Source organism: Bradysia coprophila, unplaced genomic scaffold (genome assembly GCF_014529535.1).
Source record: "Bradysia coprophila strain Holo2 unplaced genomic scaffold, BU_Bcop_v1 contig_232, whole genome shotgun sequence".
Lineage (NCBI taxonomy): Eukaryota > Metazoa > Arthropoda > Insecta > Diptera > Sciaridae > Bradysia > Bradysia coprophila.
In genome coordinates this window covers 8,150,148-8,167,220 of record NW_023503493.1, presented here as the reverse complement: position 1 = coordinate 8,167,220, position 17,073 = coordinate 8,150,148, and the positions used below count along the sequence as shown (strand labels likewise).

At 35.1% G+C, this 17,073-nt stretch overlaps 1 protein-coding gene across 3 annotated transcripts in view; it reads right to left on the bottom strand.

The window, feature by feature from the left end:
- Nucleotides 1-17,073, bottom strand: part of LOC119076405 (5-hydroxytryptamine receptor 2A) — a 128,295-nt gene that overhangs the window by 72,005 nt on the left and 39,217 nt on the right. For 2 of the 3 annotated variants that reach the window (XM_037183132.1, XM_037183133.1), the window contains one exon: nucleotides 2,826-3,721. In XM_037183132.1, the coding sequence (XP_037039027.1) occupies nucleotides 2,826-3,654 (829 nt within the window). In that variant the 5' untranslated portion in view covers nucleotides 3,655-3,721. Of the gene's footprint in view, nucleotides 1-2,825; nucleotides 3,944-17,073 lie in introns of those variants that run through there. The other variant, XM_037183134.1, reaches the window with a different exon arrangement.

The window sequence follows — 17,073 nt, the reverse complement described above, 5'->3', positions numbered from 1 at the left end:
TTTCTTCGAAAATTCCCGTTTCAGCAGTTTTTATTGAATGGGAACAAACACGGAAATTTAAGTAAAAACAATGCCACTGAATGCCTTACTGGGATATATAATGAAAACAGCTGGTCGGAAATAAGACGACAATAAAAATGAATTTGTGCATTTTTCACAAAAAGTCGATTATATCACATTTTAAGTCTGCGATATAGACGGCAAACGTCTATGTATGCGGAGGATTACTGATGACAATTTGTGAGAGAGGTAGAAGAACGAAGGAACGAAATGTTATTGGGCTTTATGTTAAAATTGAATAGAATTTTAGTGCTTCACTTAACATCAATGGAAGATATAACCTAATTTACTTCACGGCAGGAAATGTAGCAATTTTGGATTTTAAAAATTTCAAAAATAATTTACACCTCGACGATATACCATAAAGGACTCGGCAACCGTGTCTCCGTGTGGAAAGGATGCACTCTTTCGAATTTTTATAATTACGTGGGTAATAGTGTGAGGTGCCATTTGAAGCGCTTAATCAAACTCTGCAACAATATAACATGACGAAAGTCAACAGCTTCTGTGTCAAATCCTTCAAATTATCTTACTAGACCAACCACAGAACTTCAAATTGTCTTATTTGATTACCATTTGTCTTCTACAAGTCTATTTAATTTGACAGAGAATTCAATAAGCGCGAGACCTGATTTTGACATAGGAAGATACATCGAAAGTTTGGTCTAGTAAGATAACCGGGAAATTTGAATCTTGTTTGATTGATATGACAGTGAAGCTGTGACTTTTGTCTTCAATAATAAGTTTACAGACCAAGAATCCAACTTTTGGAAAAATGTGGAAGTAACTTATTTTGAGACGAAAAAAGTTATTTATTAAAAATGGTATAGATGTGCAACTCATAAGAAAGAAATAACATGAGCGGATGTTGTTTACAGACCAGCTCATATTGTTCACACAAAGCTGCGGCCGAGTTGTTCATATATGAAAAAACGCACCGGTAGGTGAGCGAACAGCTTTCTAATGGAATTACCAAACCCTCTTTAACTACCTAACTGCGTAGGCTTTGCATGTACAATTAGACATTAGTCAACAGTGCATGATTCTACAAAGAAATAAATTCGTATTTTGACAGCGTGAAAACGAAGTTTATTTGCTAAAGAGGGTATTGGAATTACTGTAATATACCTCACCTTCAAATAACAACATTTTATTGCATACACTTGCACGATACTCAATTTCTAGACCTATAGGTTTCTTCCGTTTCTTCCAAGGTCGTTCAAAATGTCAATTGTCATCCACAGAGAAGCCAACACAACCTCACTTTGAAGTTTTAACGAAGAAATTGGTTTAAGTTGCGGTTATGTTTGCTTCTGTGGATGACGGTCGGTTGTTTTCGGCCTGTCAAAATTCGTTTTTACCGTACGATGGAAGAAACCTATTATCGCTTAGTCTAAATTCACAGTCACCCGTTTTGCATCCGTGTACGCGATAGTTGACATTTCAAACAATAGAGATGAATCTGCTGATTTTATATGTAAAACTCAAACTTGTTCTTAGTGAAGGGAGTCAGAACCATTTTGGTAGATGTACGTTTACAACCGAAATAATTCTTTGATCTCTTTTCATTGGTTTAGGATCGAATGAGTCTGCAAAAAGGAATATTTTTTAAAAGATGAAACCTAATGGTTTTTTGGCTGTAAACGTTCCGACGAGAATGGTCCTAATCTTCAAAATTTGTACTTCAGGCCGAAAAAACGCAAGCAATTTTGCGTTGTTGAGATCGACAATTCTGTTTCGTCTTCGATTGTAATTCGATTTGTAGGGAACGCAGCATAATGGGGGACTGAAGTTTTTTGACAAGTTATTTTTAGTCGTCGTAAAACATTATTCTAAACAAAACATTGTTTTACGGTATGTCTCTGCAATGCACTGATTTTTTTATAATTTCGTCTAAACTTTGATACGTAGAGCTGCCCGTAAGAAAATTACAAAATGGCAGCCCTATATTTCTGATTTTACACTGTTTTTAGAAATTCTTTTGATCAGAATTGTCGATACCCATGTAGTTCTTGCTGCAGAACACCTTACACATGCTAATTTTCATCGAGACTGGAAACAGCTTCTGGCACATTTTAGGCGGCTTACAAAATTGGGTCGATTTTGGGCGATTTTGGGTCGTACTTTGTAAACAAAATCGTGTCTGTAGAAGAATCAAACTACTAATGCATGAGCATTTGACTTGTTTACAGGTCTGTTGTGTATGAGTTTACACATCGTTCTGATGTGCGTTTTCTTTCGCAGTATGTGCTGCTCTGTATTGGCTATAGCTACAGTACTCCAGCACGTGGAGTGTAAGTTTTTTAGTGATGAGGCGTTTTGAAGAATTTTATTTCTTCATTTAGCTAATGATTCACTGAAAAATAGCGTGTATAAAGTTATGACAACCTATCGTAGCTTGGTCATTTCTTTGCCACTGTCGCCATGGCCTGATGAGAAATGGTATTTTTGAACTGCATATTAATGCAACATGTCAAAAGACATATTTAAGTTTCTCACAGATCGAAACAGTGGCCAAACGTACCTCGATTTTAAACAAAATAAATTTTATTAAAAAATTTGTGCATTTCAGAGGCATACTGTAGAACAATTTTTTGCTTAGAATAACGTTCTGCGTCGAATTGGTCAAAACTTCAATCTCCCATTGTCCTTCTCAACAACGCAAAATTGCTCGTGTGGTTTTCGGCCTTACATGAATCAACCATTTATTGGGTCAACGTAGCTATTTCAAGTATTGTAATTTGAAAAGAATAAACAAAACTTACCCAAAAATGCTTGAATGGCTCCAAACGGCATCACAAATAAACTGACCAGCAGATCTGCAATCGCCAATGAAAATAGAAAATAATTGGTCACGTTTTGCAGCTTTCGGTCCAGTGCCACGGCCAAACAGACAAGAATGTTGCCAACACCTCCAGCAATTATAAATATTATCACAAAAAGGAAACTCCAATCAAACGAACTGGTTGGTATCACATTAATCAGATCAGTACTAGTACTACTACCAAATGAGTGGTTGACGATTGAAACTGGATCATTGAAGTACTTATAGGTCAGAAAACATTTGATAGGCTCCATTAAAGACGAATTAACTACATCAATTAGATCGTTTTCATACAACGAACTATTAACATTAACATTACGGCAATTTAATACTTGGTAGACATTACAATTATTATCACTACGAGCAAAACTACTGCTATTGATCGCTACATCTGTGACGCCATCAAATCGTCGCGGCAGAACCAGATTTATCTCAGACACTGGATTCAACACACTGCCGATCACCACTGACGTATTGTACGCACAGTCGACAACATTTTCGATGGCATTGCTTACAAACTGCTGGAAACGTTCAACGACGCTGCACTGAAACGTCGCCTCCAAAGTGGTATTGTCTGCACTTTGTAAATTGCATACGAACGTCTCTGTGGTTGAATTATATGCACTGTCGTCGACGATGTCGCCCATAATGGTGGGCACTTGCTGTTGATCGTATGTGCAATAGATTTTCGGTCCCCAAAATGTCGACCATACCGGATGAGATGGTGCACAGAAAATAGGTTCGGGAACCGTAACATTTTGAGCATCCATTTCATTGTCTTTCCATTTTACAATTTTATGCCGATTGAAGCTTCAGATAAAATTTCGTGTGCAGTGTCTGCAATGAAAAAAAAAACGAAGGAAAATTATCTTAATTTGTCTGCTTGTTAATAAAATCTAAAGATATCAATTCAACAGACAACCGTGAAGACTTATTTTTCAACTGAACAAGAACGAACACAAAAAAAAGACAAGAAATCCTCTCATTTGATAAAAATATAAAATCGTTTGCGAACTTCACTTGCAATTTATTACGTAGAAAATGATAGCACTTTCTCGAGAAAAAAGATACCTTACAAACTAGTCATGAAAGCCGTGTTAAACGCCGCCGCGTCTGGCGATAAAATTAATTTATCTGTGTCGAGTAAAATAGCGGGCTTTGGCCAGTGTATAAGTATGCCATTAAGGAACAGTATTCACAAATTATGTAAACCAAAAATGTATTCCACTTAAAAATATACCACGGAACAATAAATACTGTTTATATACGTTTTTACACAATGTTACCACTACCACTTCCGTGCGTGTAGCAACTTCAAATATACAAACAGTTTTGATTGTATGTGTGGATCAGCTGAAACGAATTCATATTGAAATTTCACTGCCTCTGACTGTAGTAATCCTTAGGAATATATTTGCGCAAAAATATCACCAGCTCTCAGGCCATTGTTCAGGTAACTGAATTTTCATACTAATTTTCAGGTAAAATCGGATCAGGTAAACATAGATTGAATCACGTCCAGGTATCTTCAGATTAAATTACAATAAAGCCCTGAGGTTTCAGGTACCCTGAATTTTTCATACACATTTTCAGGTCAACATGCATGTCATGTTTCAGGTAAAATCAGGTCAGATAAAAACCTGTTTCGAATTGAATTAATTTACAAACCTCCCTCTTTAATTTCGTTCTGCGAAAATGACTGGAACTGTACGCGCTCCAGTCTGAACGGCGGCTCTCACTGCTGATTCAACCTGTTATTATCTCAGTTTTTATGAAGTCTATTTGATGAATCATATTGTTGCAATATAAATATTCTTTGAATTTAATTTCACCAAATTTTTCATCTTTATTTCGCCAGAGATGAATGTTCAACGTACACTAATAATAATAAAAAGAAGACGAAAAAATAGTAAAGTTTATGGCCCCCATTAAAGTCCAAATTGTTTGTTAAATTTTAAGCTCTTCCCAGTCCGAATGATTTTTTTTTGTTGTTGCTAATAAACCACCCACTCATTATTGAGAATATGTCTGTGAGAAGAACGAATTTATCGCTACCTACGAATGGGTTTACGTTTAACGTTATTTGATATTTATAAACATTTTTTACTTCACGTTGCTGAAATAATAAAGAAATTTTTTTCCTTGACTCCGTGATTCAGAAGTCAAGGTCATGTTTGTTTTGAAGAATCGATTGAGCTTTACATTGACCAATCTCACAATTGACTGGTTTCACTTCGACTTTCTGTAAAATTGAAACTGCACACAATAAAATCAAATTAAATCAAAAATGGAATTGTCTCCTTTCTGAAGAAACAAATTATAACAATGAGTTTTATGGATCAATTTTGTGATTGCTTTAGCGAGCCATCACAATTGATGAATTGAATTTTGTTTTTCAGTTTCATTCTGGCAGACTGAAAGTTCTTTACAATATCGTAATCGAAATCCGAGTAAGTCTAAGTAAATTTGATTGGATGATGATGAGCACCTAAAACTTACTAATTCAATCGAGGGGTGGGTTGTAAATTTCGTAGACAAAGGATTTGAGAATTTTCGTTTTCCAAGGATTTGTTACTGATTCTGGATGGATTTGCCAGGGATTTTATTCAGTTTTCAAGGATTTTCTTCTTTTCATTCGATTTTCTTGAGTATTTTTAAGGATTTTTTATGATTTTGCGGATTTTATTGAGAATTTTCCATTGCTTTTCTATGAATTCGATTAATTTTATTTTGTAAAATTTTGAAGGATTTTCTATGGATTTTCTTTTGTCTTTTTTCAATCGACTGTTAAATCAAGGGTCTTAAGTCAGAAAGTACGCCTTACGTTCACTATGATCGATTTTGTGAAATGTATGAAATGTTAGCAAAAAACGGAAGATACAGAAATGTCTGTAACGCACGTGATGACGTATTTAAGAGCGATGGACACTTAGCAAATTTTTTAGCCTACATTTAGGCATAAATTTACTCACTCTGCAAAGGGTTCTCTTAGTATGATAAGTTATCACTAACAAATCAGTTTTTCAACACACTTTTTTTTGCTTTTATTAATTTTACTTTTTCAAAAAAGGTTTTGGTTCAGAGAAATCATCAAAAAACGAATATTTTTCCACCTAAATGTTGGCTACAAATTTGCATATGCACTTTTCAGAAATTTGGTGTCAATCGTCGAGGATTAAAATTCTTGAGGTGAGTAGATGGGCAATATCGGACTAATGATCTCGGAGTTGTTCCTAAAACAATTTTTTCCAGATGGGACTTGCGTAGTGCTGATCCGATCTTCAATTTTTTTTGTTTCCTTATTGAAGAATAAAATTCGTGAGGTCTGGTTTACAGACGAACAAAATCGATCTAATGTTCTCGATGTGTACTCCCGAAAGAATTTTCCCCGATACTTATAGTAATTCTGACCTGATTTGCAATTACCTGATGATTACCTGCAACCGGCTTCCTTTTTCCAAACTTTGCTCACAGACCAATGAAATATAGGCCCTACCTCTTGGGTCATCACAAGGCAAAATGCATTTAAATGTTTTGTTTTACAAGATAGGTAAAAATCTATCGGTTTTTTACAGTCGTGTAAAATGTTTAACTCATTGCAGCGCGTCTGGACGTATGTATTATCTGGTCTTATTTTAAAGAATGGAGGTTTATATTAAAGAACAAGATTAGTCAAGGGACCCGACCCACCCATAAGGTGAGACCTATTCCGTTCACAAGTTTTCGGTGTAATTCAGTGTAGACGGTTGACAAACTTAAGCAACGCTTCGCGCATAAGTGTATACTAATCCAAAAATAAATTGTGACAGCTGTCTGTTGTGGCTTTCATGAAATAGAGCTTTGACTTATGAGTGATTGTGTAAAACCTATTCCCGCCTTCCGCAATCCGCTTTAACATTAGAGAAGTTCTCACTTGTTGCTAGTAAGAGTAACTGAAATAAAATTTGCGTTTATTGCCGATAGTTAACAAAGATTGACATCAAATCAATGCCGTCCGTTTAAAAATCCTCGTAATAATCGATTCCAAATCACAAATCACATAAATTATCGGAAGTGACTTTACATTTATTCATTTAATTTCTGATTTCTTTATTCATTTCGTATAATAACAAACAAATTCGTGGAAAATCTAATTATTAGCCATAATTTATGCAAACTTCCGTTTCTCAATATTATATCAGCCCATCAAAATTTACGTCTTTTCCTTGTTAGCATCAAAAATAAAAAGAGAAAAAAAAATTGGTTTTACACAACCATGTAATAAAGAGCAAGGTATATAATAGGAAGATGGAATATTATGGAAATTGTAGCTCGGTGATTTGAAAAGTAATCTAGGAGAGCGTTTTTTTGTTCCCATTAAAAGTTACAACAATGACGCCTATGCATAACAAAAATCACTCTCGTCGCTCTTGTTCAATGTTGCCGATATTGTACTTGTAACATTTAATCCACATTAAGCTCTGCACAAAATATTTCAATCAGTTAAAGTTTACAAATCGTCATCCCGTACGATGAAAAAAAAACTTTTTTCATCTGCTTAGTATTCATGCAGCATCCGATCGAAACTAATAGACTAGATTATCATCCAACGGATAGCAGGGTATAGATTATAATTTAGAAAGGATGAGGTTTGATTATGTGCTTTCTATTATGGATGGAAATTCAATATTTTTGTTCAGTATTGCAAAAGTAAGTTCCGTAAATTGTTTCTCCTACTCAAAAGTTACACTGCGAAAAACTGGACCTGTTCGCAATCGTTGAACAATCCACAACAAATGTAGAACAAGTGTAGAAGCAAAATTTTACTAAAGCAGTAACAATGATTCATTTTCCATACATTGAGCTAGTACATGACCCACTTTCCAGCAGGTACGGCTTTTGGGAACAGTTCTTTGTTTACCGAGGGCAGAAAATAGGAAATTCTAGGAAGGGCGATGTTTGCGGCCAGAGCAAAGCGAGAGCTGTAATTTCGCTCGAGTTGGAATCCTATTTCTCCCAGAGGTGAACACAACGTTTTTCATGCGTGTATGTTGTGCTCTACCGCTTTTCTACACGAAACGAAAACATCAATTCGCTATACCATTTTCGAAAACAGAAAGATACAAAAAACGGCAAAACGGCAAGACGGCAAAACCCGACGCGCGAATGAAAAACATTTTTACATATTTTCTTGAATTTTCGTACATTTTCTCGAATTTTCCTACATTTTTCCAAAAATATTTTTTTCGGGAAATTTAAAATTTTGGAAAATCTAGGAATAAATTCAAGAAAATATGGGAAAGAGTGTTCCCAAAAATAGTCCCTGCTTTTCAGTCAAATCACCCTTCGAAAGCGAGTAAGGTAGAATCCTTAGCAACAACTAACACATCACTCAAATTTAGTCGTTAATCTCTTCTTCTAACACTTTATACAAACCTCCATGCAATTTCATAAACTTATACACCTCTGTGCCATTCACGTTTCCCCAAATTAAACCATGAAATCGTGTCGACTTATCACACTAGACCCATTCAAAAATCGATCGAAAACCATTTCAAACGAGGAAAAATGACTGAAAAAACGAAAAAAACTGGAAAAACGAATCGCAGAGCGAAAATTTTTCTTCATTTTTCAACGGAAAAGTCTTTTTTCTCAGTGTAGGACATACACTCGTTACGAATCAGTGTTTTTTGATCGATGAATTAATAAATGAGCAGAAAAAAATCGGCCAACGGAAATCATCTTTTACTTATTGCTCCCATATATAAAAGTTCACATTTACAGGATACGAACCAGTAAACTCTTGAGTAAAGTGCTGCGGTTTGAGTTTTTTTCCCGTATTTTCTCATCATGATTAAGTGTTTTTTCTGTGGGTTAATAGGTGTAGGTTAGACGGAGTTTTGATAGGAATTTCAATCATTTTTGTTTTTCTGTATTCATGTTAAACGATTAAAGTTTGGCTTATTTGCGGGTGAAATTTCGTATAAATTAGATTGGTTTCTGGGTATTGGCAATACAATATTCATTTTGAAAGGCATACAGAAGCATGTGCTCGAATTGAAAGAAAGCTTAACTTTCAATGTGATATGGTTCAATGGTGTATTTACCTGCTAGAAAGTCCCTTACTGTAAGTGGTGCATAAATTCATGTGCTAGTGAATGCACAGCATATATGTTAAAACAAAACAAAACAGAAGTCAGTTTTTAATTTTACCACGTACCGCAATATAACCATATACTGTTGGTTAATAATTTATTCTTCATGTCTCAGTGCGAGTTATTTTCCTAGCGCATGCTGAAAGGCTTTTTTTTTAGCAGAGGTTTCCAGCACGAATCGTAGGCAAGTTCTGGAATCGAATTCGCTAAAAAAGGCTTTCAGCATAAGTTAGGAACAACGCTTTTCCTAAACGACGGTGGAAATACGTGACAAGGTCGAGATATTTCAACACTAGGTAGGAAATAGTATATTACTGTACAAGGGAAGGAATTTGATGAGTAAAAGTGTCAGAGGGCTTTAGCCCAAGGTACTTTTACTCATCGTAATACGAAATATCAAATTTTATCCCGAGTGTAGTATGACGTTTTACTTTACGAAAGAGGGAAAGACTTTTCCCTAAAGACGGAAAGTCCATTTTCCCTACCTAGTAAAGGAAAACCTATTTTTGCACCAACCACTAAAACCACTAATATGACACATATGATGGAAATGTCACTTCACTTGTTTACCATTGTGTGTTTGCCAATCTCGGCTACGCCTCGATCGATGCATTTGTGTTGTTTTAATAAATTCGAACATCTCTTCATCTCTTCTAATGAACGATTTCCATGTGGGTAAACATCCACGTAATGACAATTTTTCGGATGGAAGAGCGGATAAAAGAATTTTCCAGTAGAACCGCACGTAAAGGATTGACAAGTTGTTAACAAGGAACGGTTTTAATATTCGGTAAAGTTCTCTACATAGCTTAGAAATTCCAAGTTGGAATAAAGATTAAAATTCGTAGGTTTATTAGTCTCAGCTACGTCTCGGATCAACAAAATTCACGTGAAAAATGGAGTTTTCAACTTTTCATCCCTACGTATGTAATAGTATTTTACATGACTAGGGATAAAAAGATGAAAAGTTGAGTTTTCGTGTGAATTTTGTTGATCCGAGGCGTAGCCGAGGTCAACAAACACACGAAAACGAGACTTTTCATTTTTATCCTGAGTTATGTAATGGATTTTATATGCTGAGGGCGTCGAAAGAAGTGCTTAAAACATGAAAAGTACGGTTTTCGACGCATGTAGCATGTAAAGAACTATTACTATACTAACTGCAGGATGGATGTACAGTTTTCGTGTCAATTTTACATACTCCCATACGCCTTACTCATTGAAAGCTGGCTAAAAGTTGGATGCATAAAAAAAGTTTTACCAAAAAAAAATCTAATTCCAAGTCGATAAAAATTGCAATATTTCATATCCGTTCCAATATGATTCGCATAGCCCGGATGTTAACGAAAAAAAGAACTTCACATTCAATGGATTTTCAAATTCAATCTGTAATCCATAATGAAAGCTCCATTGTCTCGTCCATAACAAAGTTTTTCTTCGCAAGTCAACTACGGACAATGCGAGCATCGTCAACGGTTTTTTTTGTTCGGGTTTTGTTTTGGATAGACATTAATATCAACATTTGCGAAACAAATAAATTGTTGCGGCGCCTGATGATATTCTACCAGTGAGCCGAAACACCATTAAATCAATAAATAAAAACATTTATACCAACCGCACACATATATTACAAAGTGTGTATGTGGATACACTGTATGGGCAGATATAGCGGGAACAACTGGAAATGGTTGATACGTTATAAAAATCTGAAGAAACACAAGTTTTGCTTTAAACGCCCATGAAAAATTGACAATAAAAAATGTTTTCTTTTTATTAGCCGGATTTCTGTTTATGTAAGTAGTTCATTTTAATTGCCATATGTTTTATTGTTTGCCTAAGCTTAAAAGATCTGAATGTTTCTTTAGCCAATAAAGTAGTGTGGCACACACATATTTTATGCAACGCACCACACACACTACCAATATGTACATTGAAAAGCAATATATCCGGTGTCATGTGCCAATATTGCTACTTGTTTTTCCCCCACGATTTTTCCACTCGTTTGTTATGTGATATAGTGCGGATGTTTACATTATCGTGACCAAAAAAACAACAACTACAACACCAACCGCAATTAAACCTACAAATTGCTCACTAATCTAATCTAAAAGTTAACTCAAATAGCATAACGTCGTCAGTCACATAGAATGAACCATTTCAGCTTTGAATAGTTTACAACTATACCGATTTGTTAGGTGTGCATATTCCGGTGAGAGTTTAACAAGTCTGGATGACACTGAGACAATGTTTGCAAACGATTCAACAAGGAGTCAATGCTCCAAAGTACAGCTAAATAGACAGTTTTTAGAGAACCCATTGACACGTATTGCTGGGGGCTACAACAAAGGAAAAAGTTGTATGTTAAAGTAAATGGGATTGCAGTTTTATTTAGCATACAAAACAGTGGAATTGTGTGAACTCCTTCCATCAAAAACGCTTCCCATTGTTTCCGTAGGGCTATTATCTATTGGTAGACCTTTATATATAACAGTTTAAGAATTGAATATCCCTTCTGTGTAAATAAGCTTTGAATAAAGCGTCTGTACCTGTTACGGACGACTATCATCTGTTATCGATAACGAAATCGATTAATAAACGACATGCAAGCTCTGACTAATGCGGTTATATGTAGCAATGTTCAAAAAATTGAAGTAAAAGATTCGAATCTACAATCTATTAAAAATGTTGTTACGAATTGTATCGTCTAATCGTCTATGGAAAATCGTGTGAAGATTATGAACGATCGAGAAGGCGAAGAACGAGAAATGAATCAAAGGAAACGATCTAAAAGTCAGTCACAATTGTACAATCGAACGGAAAATATAGAAATATATCGAACGAGATGTTCGGGGGATCGCAACCCCGATTGTGGTCGATTTATTGTAAAGTAGAATTCCTGACAAATGCTGATATCAAACATTCTGATACTGATATGCTTGTCACCACCAGTGAAAAGTTAGGAAACAGATCAAAAATTTAAGACGAGTTTTATTTTTAACTTGCTTAATGCTCAACAGTCCTACAACAGTCCTCAACAGTAAAGAACAAAAAATATAAAATTTTCGAAAGAATATCATCTGTTACCGATAACGAATGTAGGAATAAACGACATGACCTGGACCAATGCGAACTAATATAGTCAAAAAATAGTCAAAATAATGAAGTATGTACCTATTATATGGTCTTTAGGTGCAATTGGCTTACCTAATCAATCATCAAAGATTGACATTTAGTCGATTCGCTGTTTAGACCCGTACGAAGTACTGGGGTCTTATAGGTTTACGCATACGTTTGTAACACGTCGAATTGGACTCCCTGAGTAAGGGGAAACCTATTGTGGTTGTCTAGAGATGCCAAATCCGCGAAAAAAAAATGTCCGTCTGTCCGTCTGACCGTCTATCCGTCTGTCTGTCTGCACGATAACTTGAGTAAAACGCATCCGATTTTGAAAATTCTTTTTTTTCCCGTTTGGTAATGTCAAAAGACAGGCTAAGTTCGAAGATGAGTGATTTTGGATCGACCCCTCCCGAGCTGTGGCCCAATAAGTGCTTTACGGTTTTTTGAAGATATCTCCGGACATTTAAACGTTAAACTTGTAAGTGATACGTCAAATAAAAGGTATTTACAATACCGATCGACAAAAAAAAAGTTTATGGAAATCGGATGACCGACTCGTGAGTTAGACCCCTTGGTGTGGAACAGGCACAGGGCGGCAAGCAGTTTTTGCTTGTAGGTCGGCCACATTTGAACATATTTCGTCTGTTTTAGCTTTATTAGATAGGCATTGACCGTACCAATCAGGGAAAAAAAAGTTTATGAAATTATGTTCTCCGGAGCGTGAGCTAGGTCTCTTGGAGTGAGCTCTTATCTGGCTACTCGGAAGTACAGTGAACGTGGTGTATTTTGACAATATCTCGAGTAAATTTTGACCGAATTTCATGATTTTTTTTTTGTTTGAAAGGTATTAACGAATGTAAAGCGTCGGTACTATTTCCGGTCTCCTAACAAAATGGCTGCCGGCGGCCATATTGGATTTTAGTAAAATAGAAATACCTTGGGAAAAATGATACCTAGAGAGTGTCTGTTAACATGGAAATAATTTGTTATGTGTGGGGTTTCAGGGATTCCATATATGGACATCTATATATACCTATATACAGCTATATTGAGCTATATACAGGCATATAGAGCTATATAATAGCATATATTTATCTGTGAAATGTTTATTTATAGTGAAATATAGTTAAATATAGCGGTATATAGCTGTTTAAATAGGAATTTATGAAATTTGTCTTCGTACGGGGCTGTCTATATTGCCTCCGGCAATTTAGTTGTATATGATAACAAGGCAAAGAGTGGATAATGTAAGTGATTTTAAAGGGAGAATAGTTTTTCAGCAGAGAAGAAAATGAAGTAAGAGAAATAAAGAGTTTCACATTAAAGGCTTTTGATACGAATAGGTGTTTCGCACGGGTCGGCGTTAGCTATGTTTTTAAAAATTGTTCGAGGAATTGATATCGCTGCGGCATCTTGCATAGTAATGAAACAGTTGCGTGTAATGTATTTATGGGCTCAGTGATCAAAAAAATCTTTCAGGATGTGTTGAAATGATCGCATCATAACTCGTTTAATATGTCTGTCCGCACTAACAGTTGGAACACAAAGTGGTAGAAGAAATCACTAAAGTTATATTTCCATCATAAAATGTTTCTTTTATTATTTGTTTACTATCATTTCCACATTGCCTGACGTCTCTCTTAAAAGAATATTGCATATTATACACGTGCGCCCCGCTGACAGACAGTAGTTGAAAACGAGAATTGAATACAAACAAAACTGGTAAGATATTGTTAACCTGTCAAAGACGGCAAGCATACTAACAGTTTTACTATCTGATCTATTACTTCATTTGATCGAAGATTTTCATAGATTGATTTCAGAAATCTTTTACTTCATTTGTTTTGAACTTGCTTTTTGCTAATATAAGAAATCTTTAGTCAGAGCTTGTCGTTTATTATTACTGTCATTGTCGATAACAGATGACAGCCGTCTGTAACAGGTTCAATGTTTAAATGGAAAAGCACAACTTAACATCAGAGTAGGAAATTCATAAAATTCGCGCACTAGTGATAGACATATAAGTTACTAATGCAACAAGATTCGTATGAGGAACAGAAATTCTAATTTGTGATACAGTAGCGAGAACTAAAGAGTATATGGCACTTAGTCCAGAGAAATAATAACAGATGGTGCTGATAGTACACCGCAGCGCCACCTGATATCATTTTTCGGATATGAACACATCACCACATTTTTTATGAGACAATTTAGCATTTTAGCACATTAGAAACAGACCAGAAATAATTTATTCTCGCCACAGAATTGCGTAGACTATATATTGTTTTGTGCTGGCACGATAATTTAATTATTCCCAAAAAATCATTTTCTAAACATGATGATGTTCCAACATACAACTAACCGTAAAATCTATTGACAATTAGGTTATATTAGGTTATATCAATAGATCAATGTCAAATAACGGCTTTGTGAAAATGACAGCTTATTTGACGTCTCAAACGACATTGTCATGTCATTTAATTTATTTTTCAAAAAGTTGCCCTTTAACAAATGATCCACGTAGCTCCTGTAACCGGTATGTATACACTTCTAAGGAGCTTGGTTATTTTTATTTAAGTTATATGCTCGGTAAAGTGTTTGTGATTACATACTTTTGTGGAAAATCGTGTTTTGAAGAATGTAGAGTTCAGACCACACTAGTGTCAAAACAACGATTTCCGCACAGTTATGTAAGTTATTTTACCTCTTAAGTGCGGAATTTATTTTGCGGGCACCCTGCGAAAAATGAATTTTTGCAGCACATAGGAGGTAAAATATCTTATGTCCTTGCTCGAAAGTTTTTTGTTTTGGCTTTTGTTACAGCTCACACTCACCAAAACAACAAACTTACGAGTAAGGACGTAATATACTGACATTCAACGATGTTGATTGTCGTAAAAGTGCAGCATCCATTTTTTATTACTACATTATTGCGCTAATGAGCCATCTAACGGCGTTAACTGAATGCACTCAAAAAAAAATTTTTTTTGTACATCGAACATTGTATTCAAATGGAAAAAGTTCTGTTGGCACAACCAAACCAAGATTCAACATAATGTGCATCGCTTAATGTCACGTATTGAATCGTAATCAATGGAAACTCCATTTTTTTCGTTGTGCAATATATCATGCTGAGTTGACTAGTACAATGAAATTGTTGTTAATAAATGTCAACCGTCAACCGGTGATGAAACTTTTTTTCTGGATTTTTTTTTAATGAATTGTGCAACCTCGTTGCATGCATATGCAACACATTTCGTAACAAGTTTTCAATGTGCACGCTGTGTCGAGCACATTTAGTGCGTTAACAAACTTCGTTACTCAACTTGTAGCGTTAAAAAAAAGTTTCAATCATAGTAGAGAACATTTCTGGGCCAATATTTTCCATTTATTATTCGGGAAAAAATTTGTTTTTTTTGTACTCGTTAGCATATTTGTTCGAAAATGATTTTCCTCCGAAATAAGAGAAAAGTTTGCAACCAATCCAAGATGAAGTGTAAATACAGCACTTAAAATTAGACTGAAAACTTATAAGCAAAGTCATAAAACGTACTACTTTGAAATGAAACTAACGAAACCGAAATAGAATTCAGTTTTGCTAAAAAATAAATATTTGCGAAAAAATCATTTCGATTTTATTTACCCGTGTGGAATTATTCAAAATTCCTAATTTTGGGAGTTCAAGAATTTTAAGAATTTAATTTCCTGAAAATTCTTGAAAATAAGCCCTAAATCGATTTGAGTTCATATAAATGGTATTACGGCATATTTACCGTACTGGGTGTTCAACTTTTTTACGTACGTTCCGTTTTCCTCGCATACCTTCATAGACTTTAACATCTTACTAGGCCCCACTTTTTGGGTGGGTTAGATCCCTTGACTGACTTTTTTTCAATTAATTTTTGCGATTGTTGCAAAAAATCCCATAAGAAGTGTCAAGTTACGAATTCCTATAATTATGAAACTACGATAATCTGCACCCTGGGAATTCATAACTTTAAAAATTCGTACCTTGATAAGGTATAAGGTGGCCTGTATAAAATCCCACAAGAACTGTCAATTTATAAATTCTTAAAATTACGAACATATGAGAATCGAGGTCCTGACTTCATTTTTTATAAATTGCGCATTCCTTTTATTTTATTCAAAACCAAATTTCATAATAAACAAAGCGAACTTTGTACATTTTCCAACGATCGATTGTCTGCTATAAAAGGCGTTGAAAAGATTTCTTGTTTATTGAACTAAAATTAAACTCGTGTCGATTACGGCACTCGCTTCGCTCTGGCCGCAAAGAACACACTCGTTCAATTTTTTATACAAACAACTACCACGAAATCACTCAAAAAAATCTTTTTCCAATACTTTCCATTAACGAACCAAAAAACGTTTCTGGAAAGCCATTGAGAATTCCTCGAGTTATCGCGTTACCAAGCGTCGAAACGAAAATTCTTCTGTGAATATCACAGAGATCATCCGTCTCTTTTAGCCCATCTTATCAGTGTTATCAAGCGACAACACAAAAATTCTTTTAGAAATATAAGATCACCCGCCCATTATAACCCTTAGAACCTCAAGAATTTAATTCCCTGACGAATAAAACATTTCCTTTGGAAATCCATTGAGCTTTACTCGAATTATCATGTTATCAAGCAACAAGACAAAAATTCTTTTGGGAGTATCTCAGAGATCTCCCGTCCGTTTTAACCCATCTTCAAACTTAACCTCAAGAATTTAGTTCCCTGTCGAATAAGAAACAGTTTTTGGAAATGCGATGAGGATATATCAAGGAATGAACAAAGTGTGACAAACATTTCCTGTATTTGGTATGGTATGGTAGATATGGTATGTCCATGCAAACCGGAGGACATAGCGATTTTGCTGGTGTGTTTCCACTTTCATTGGTTTTATGTACCTTCATATATTTTCAATCATAAT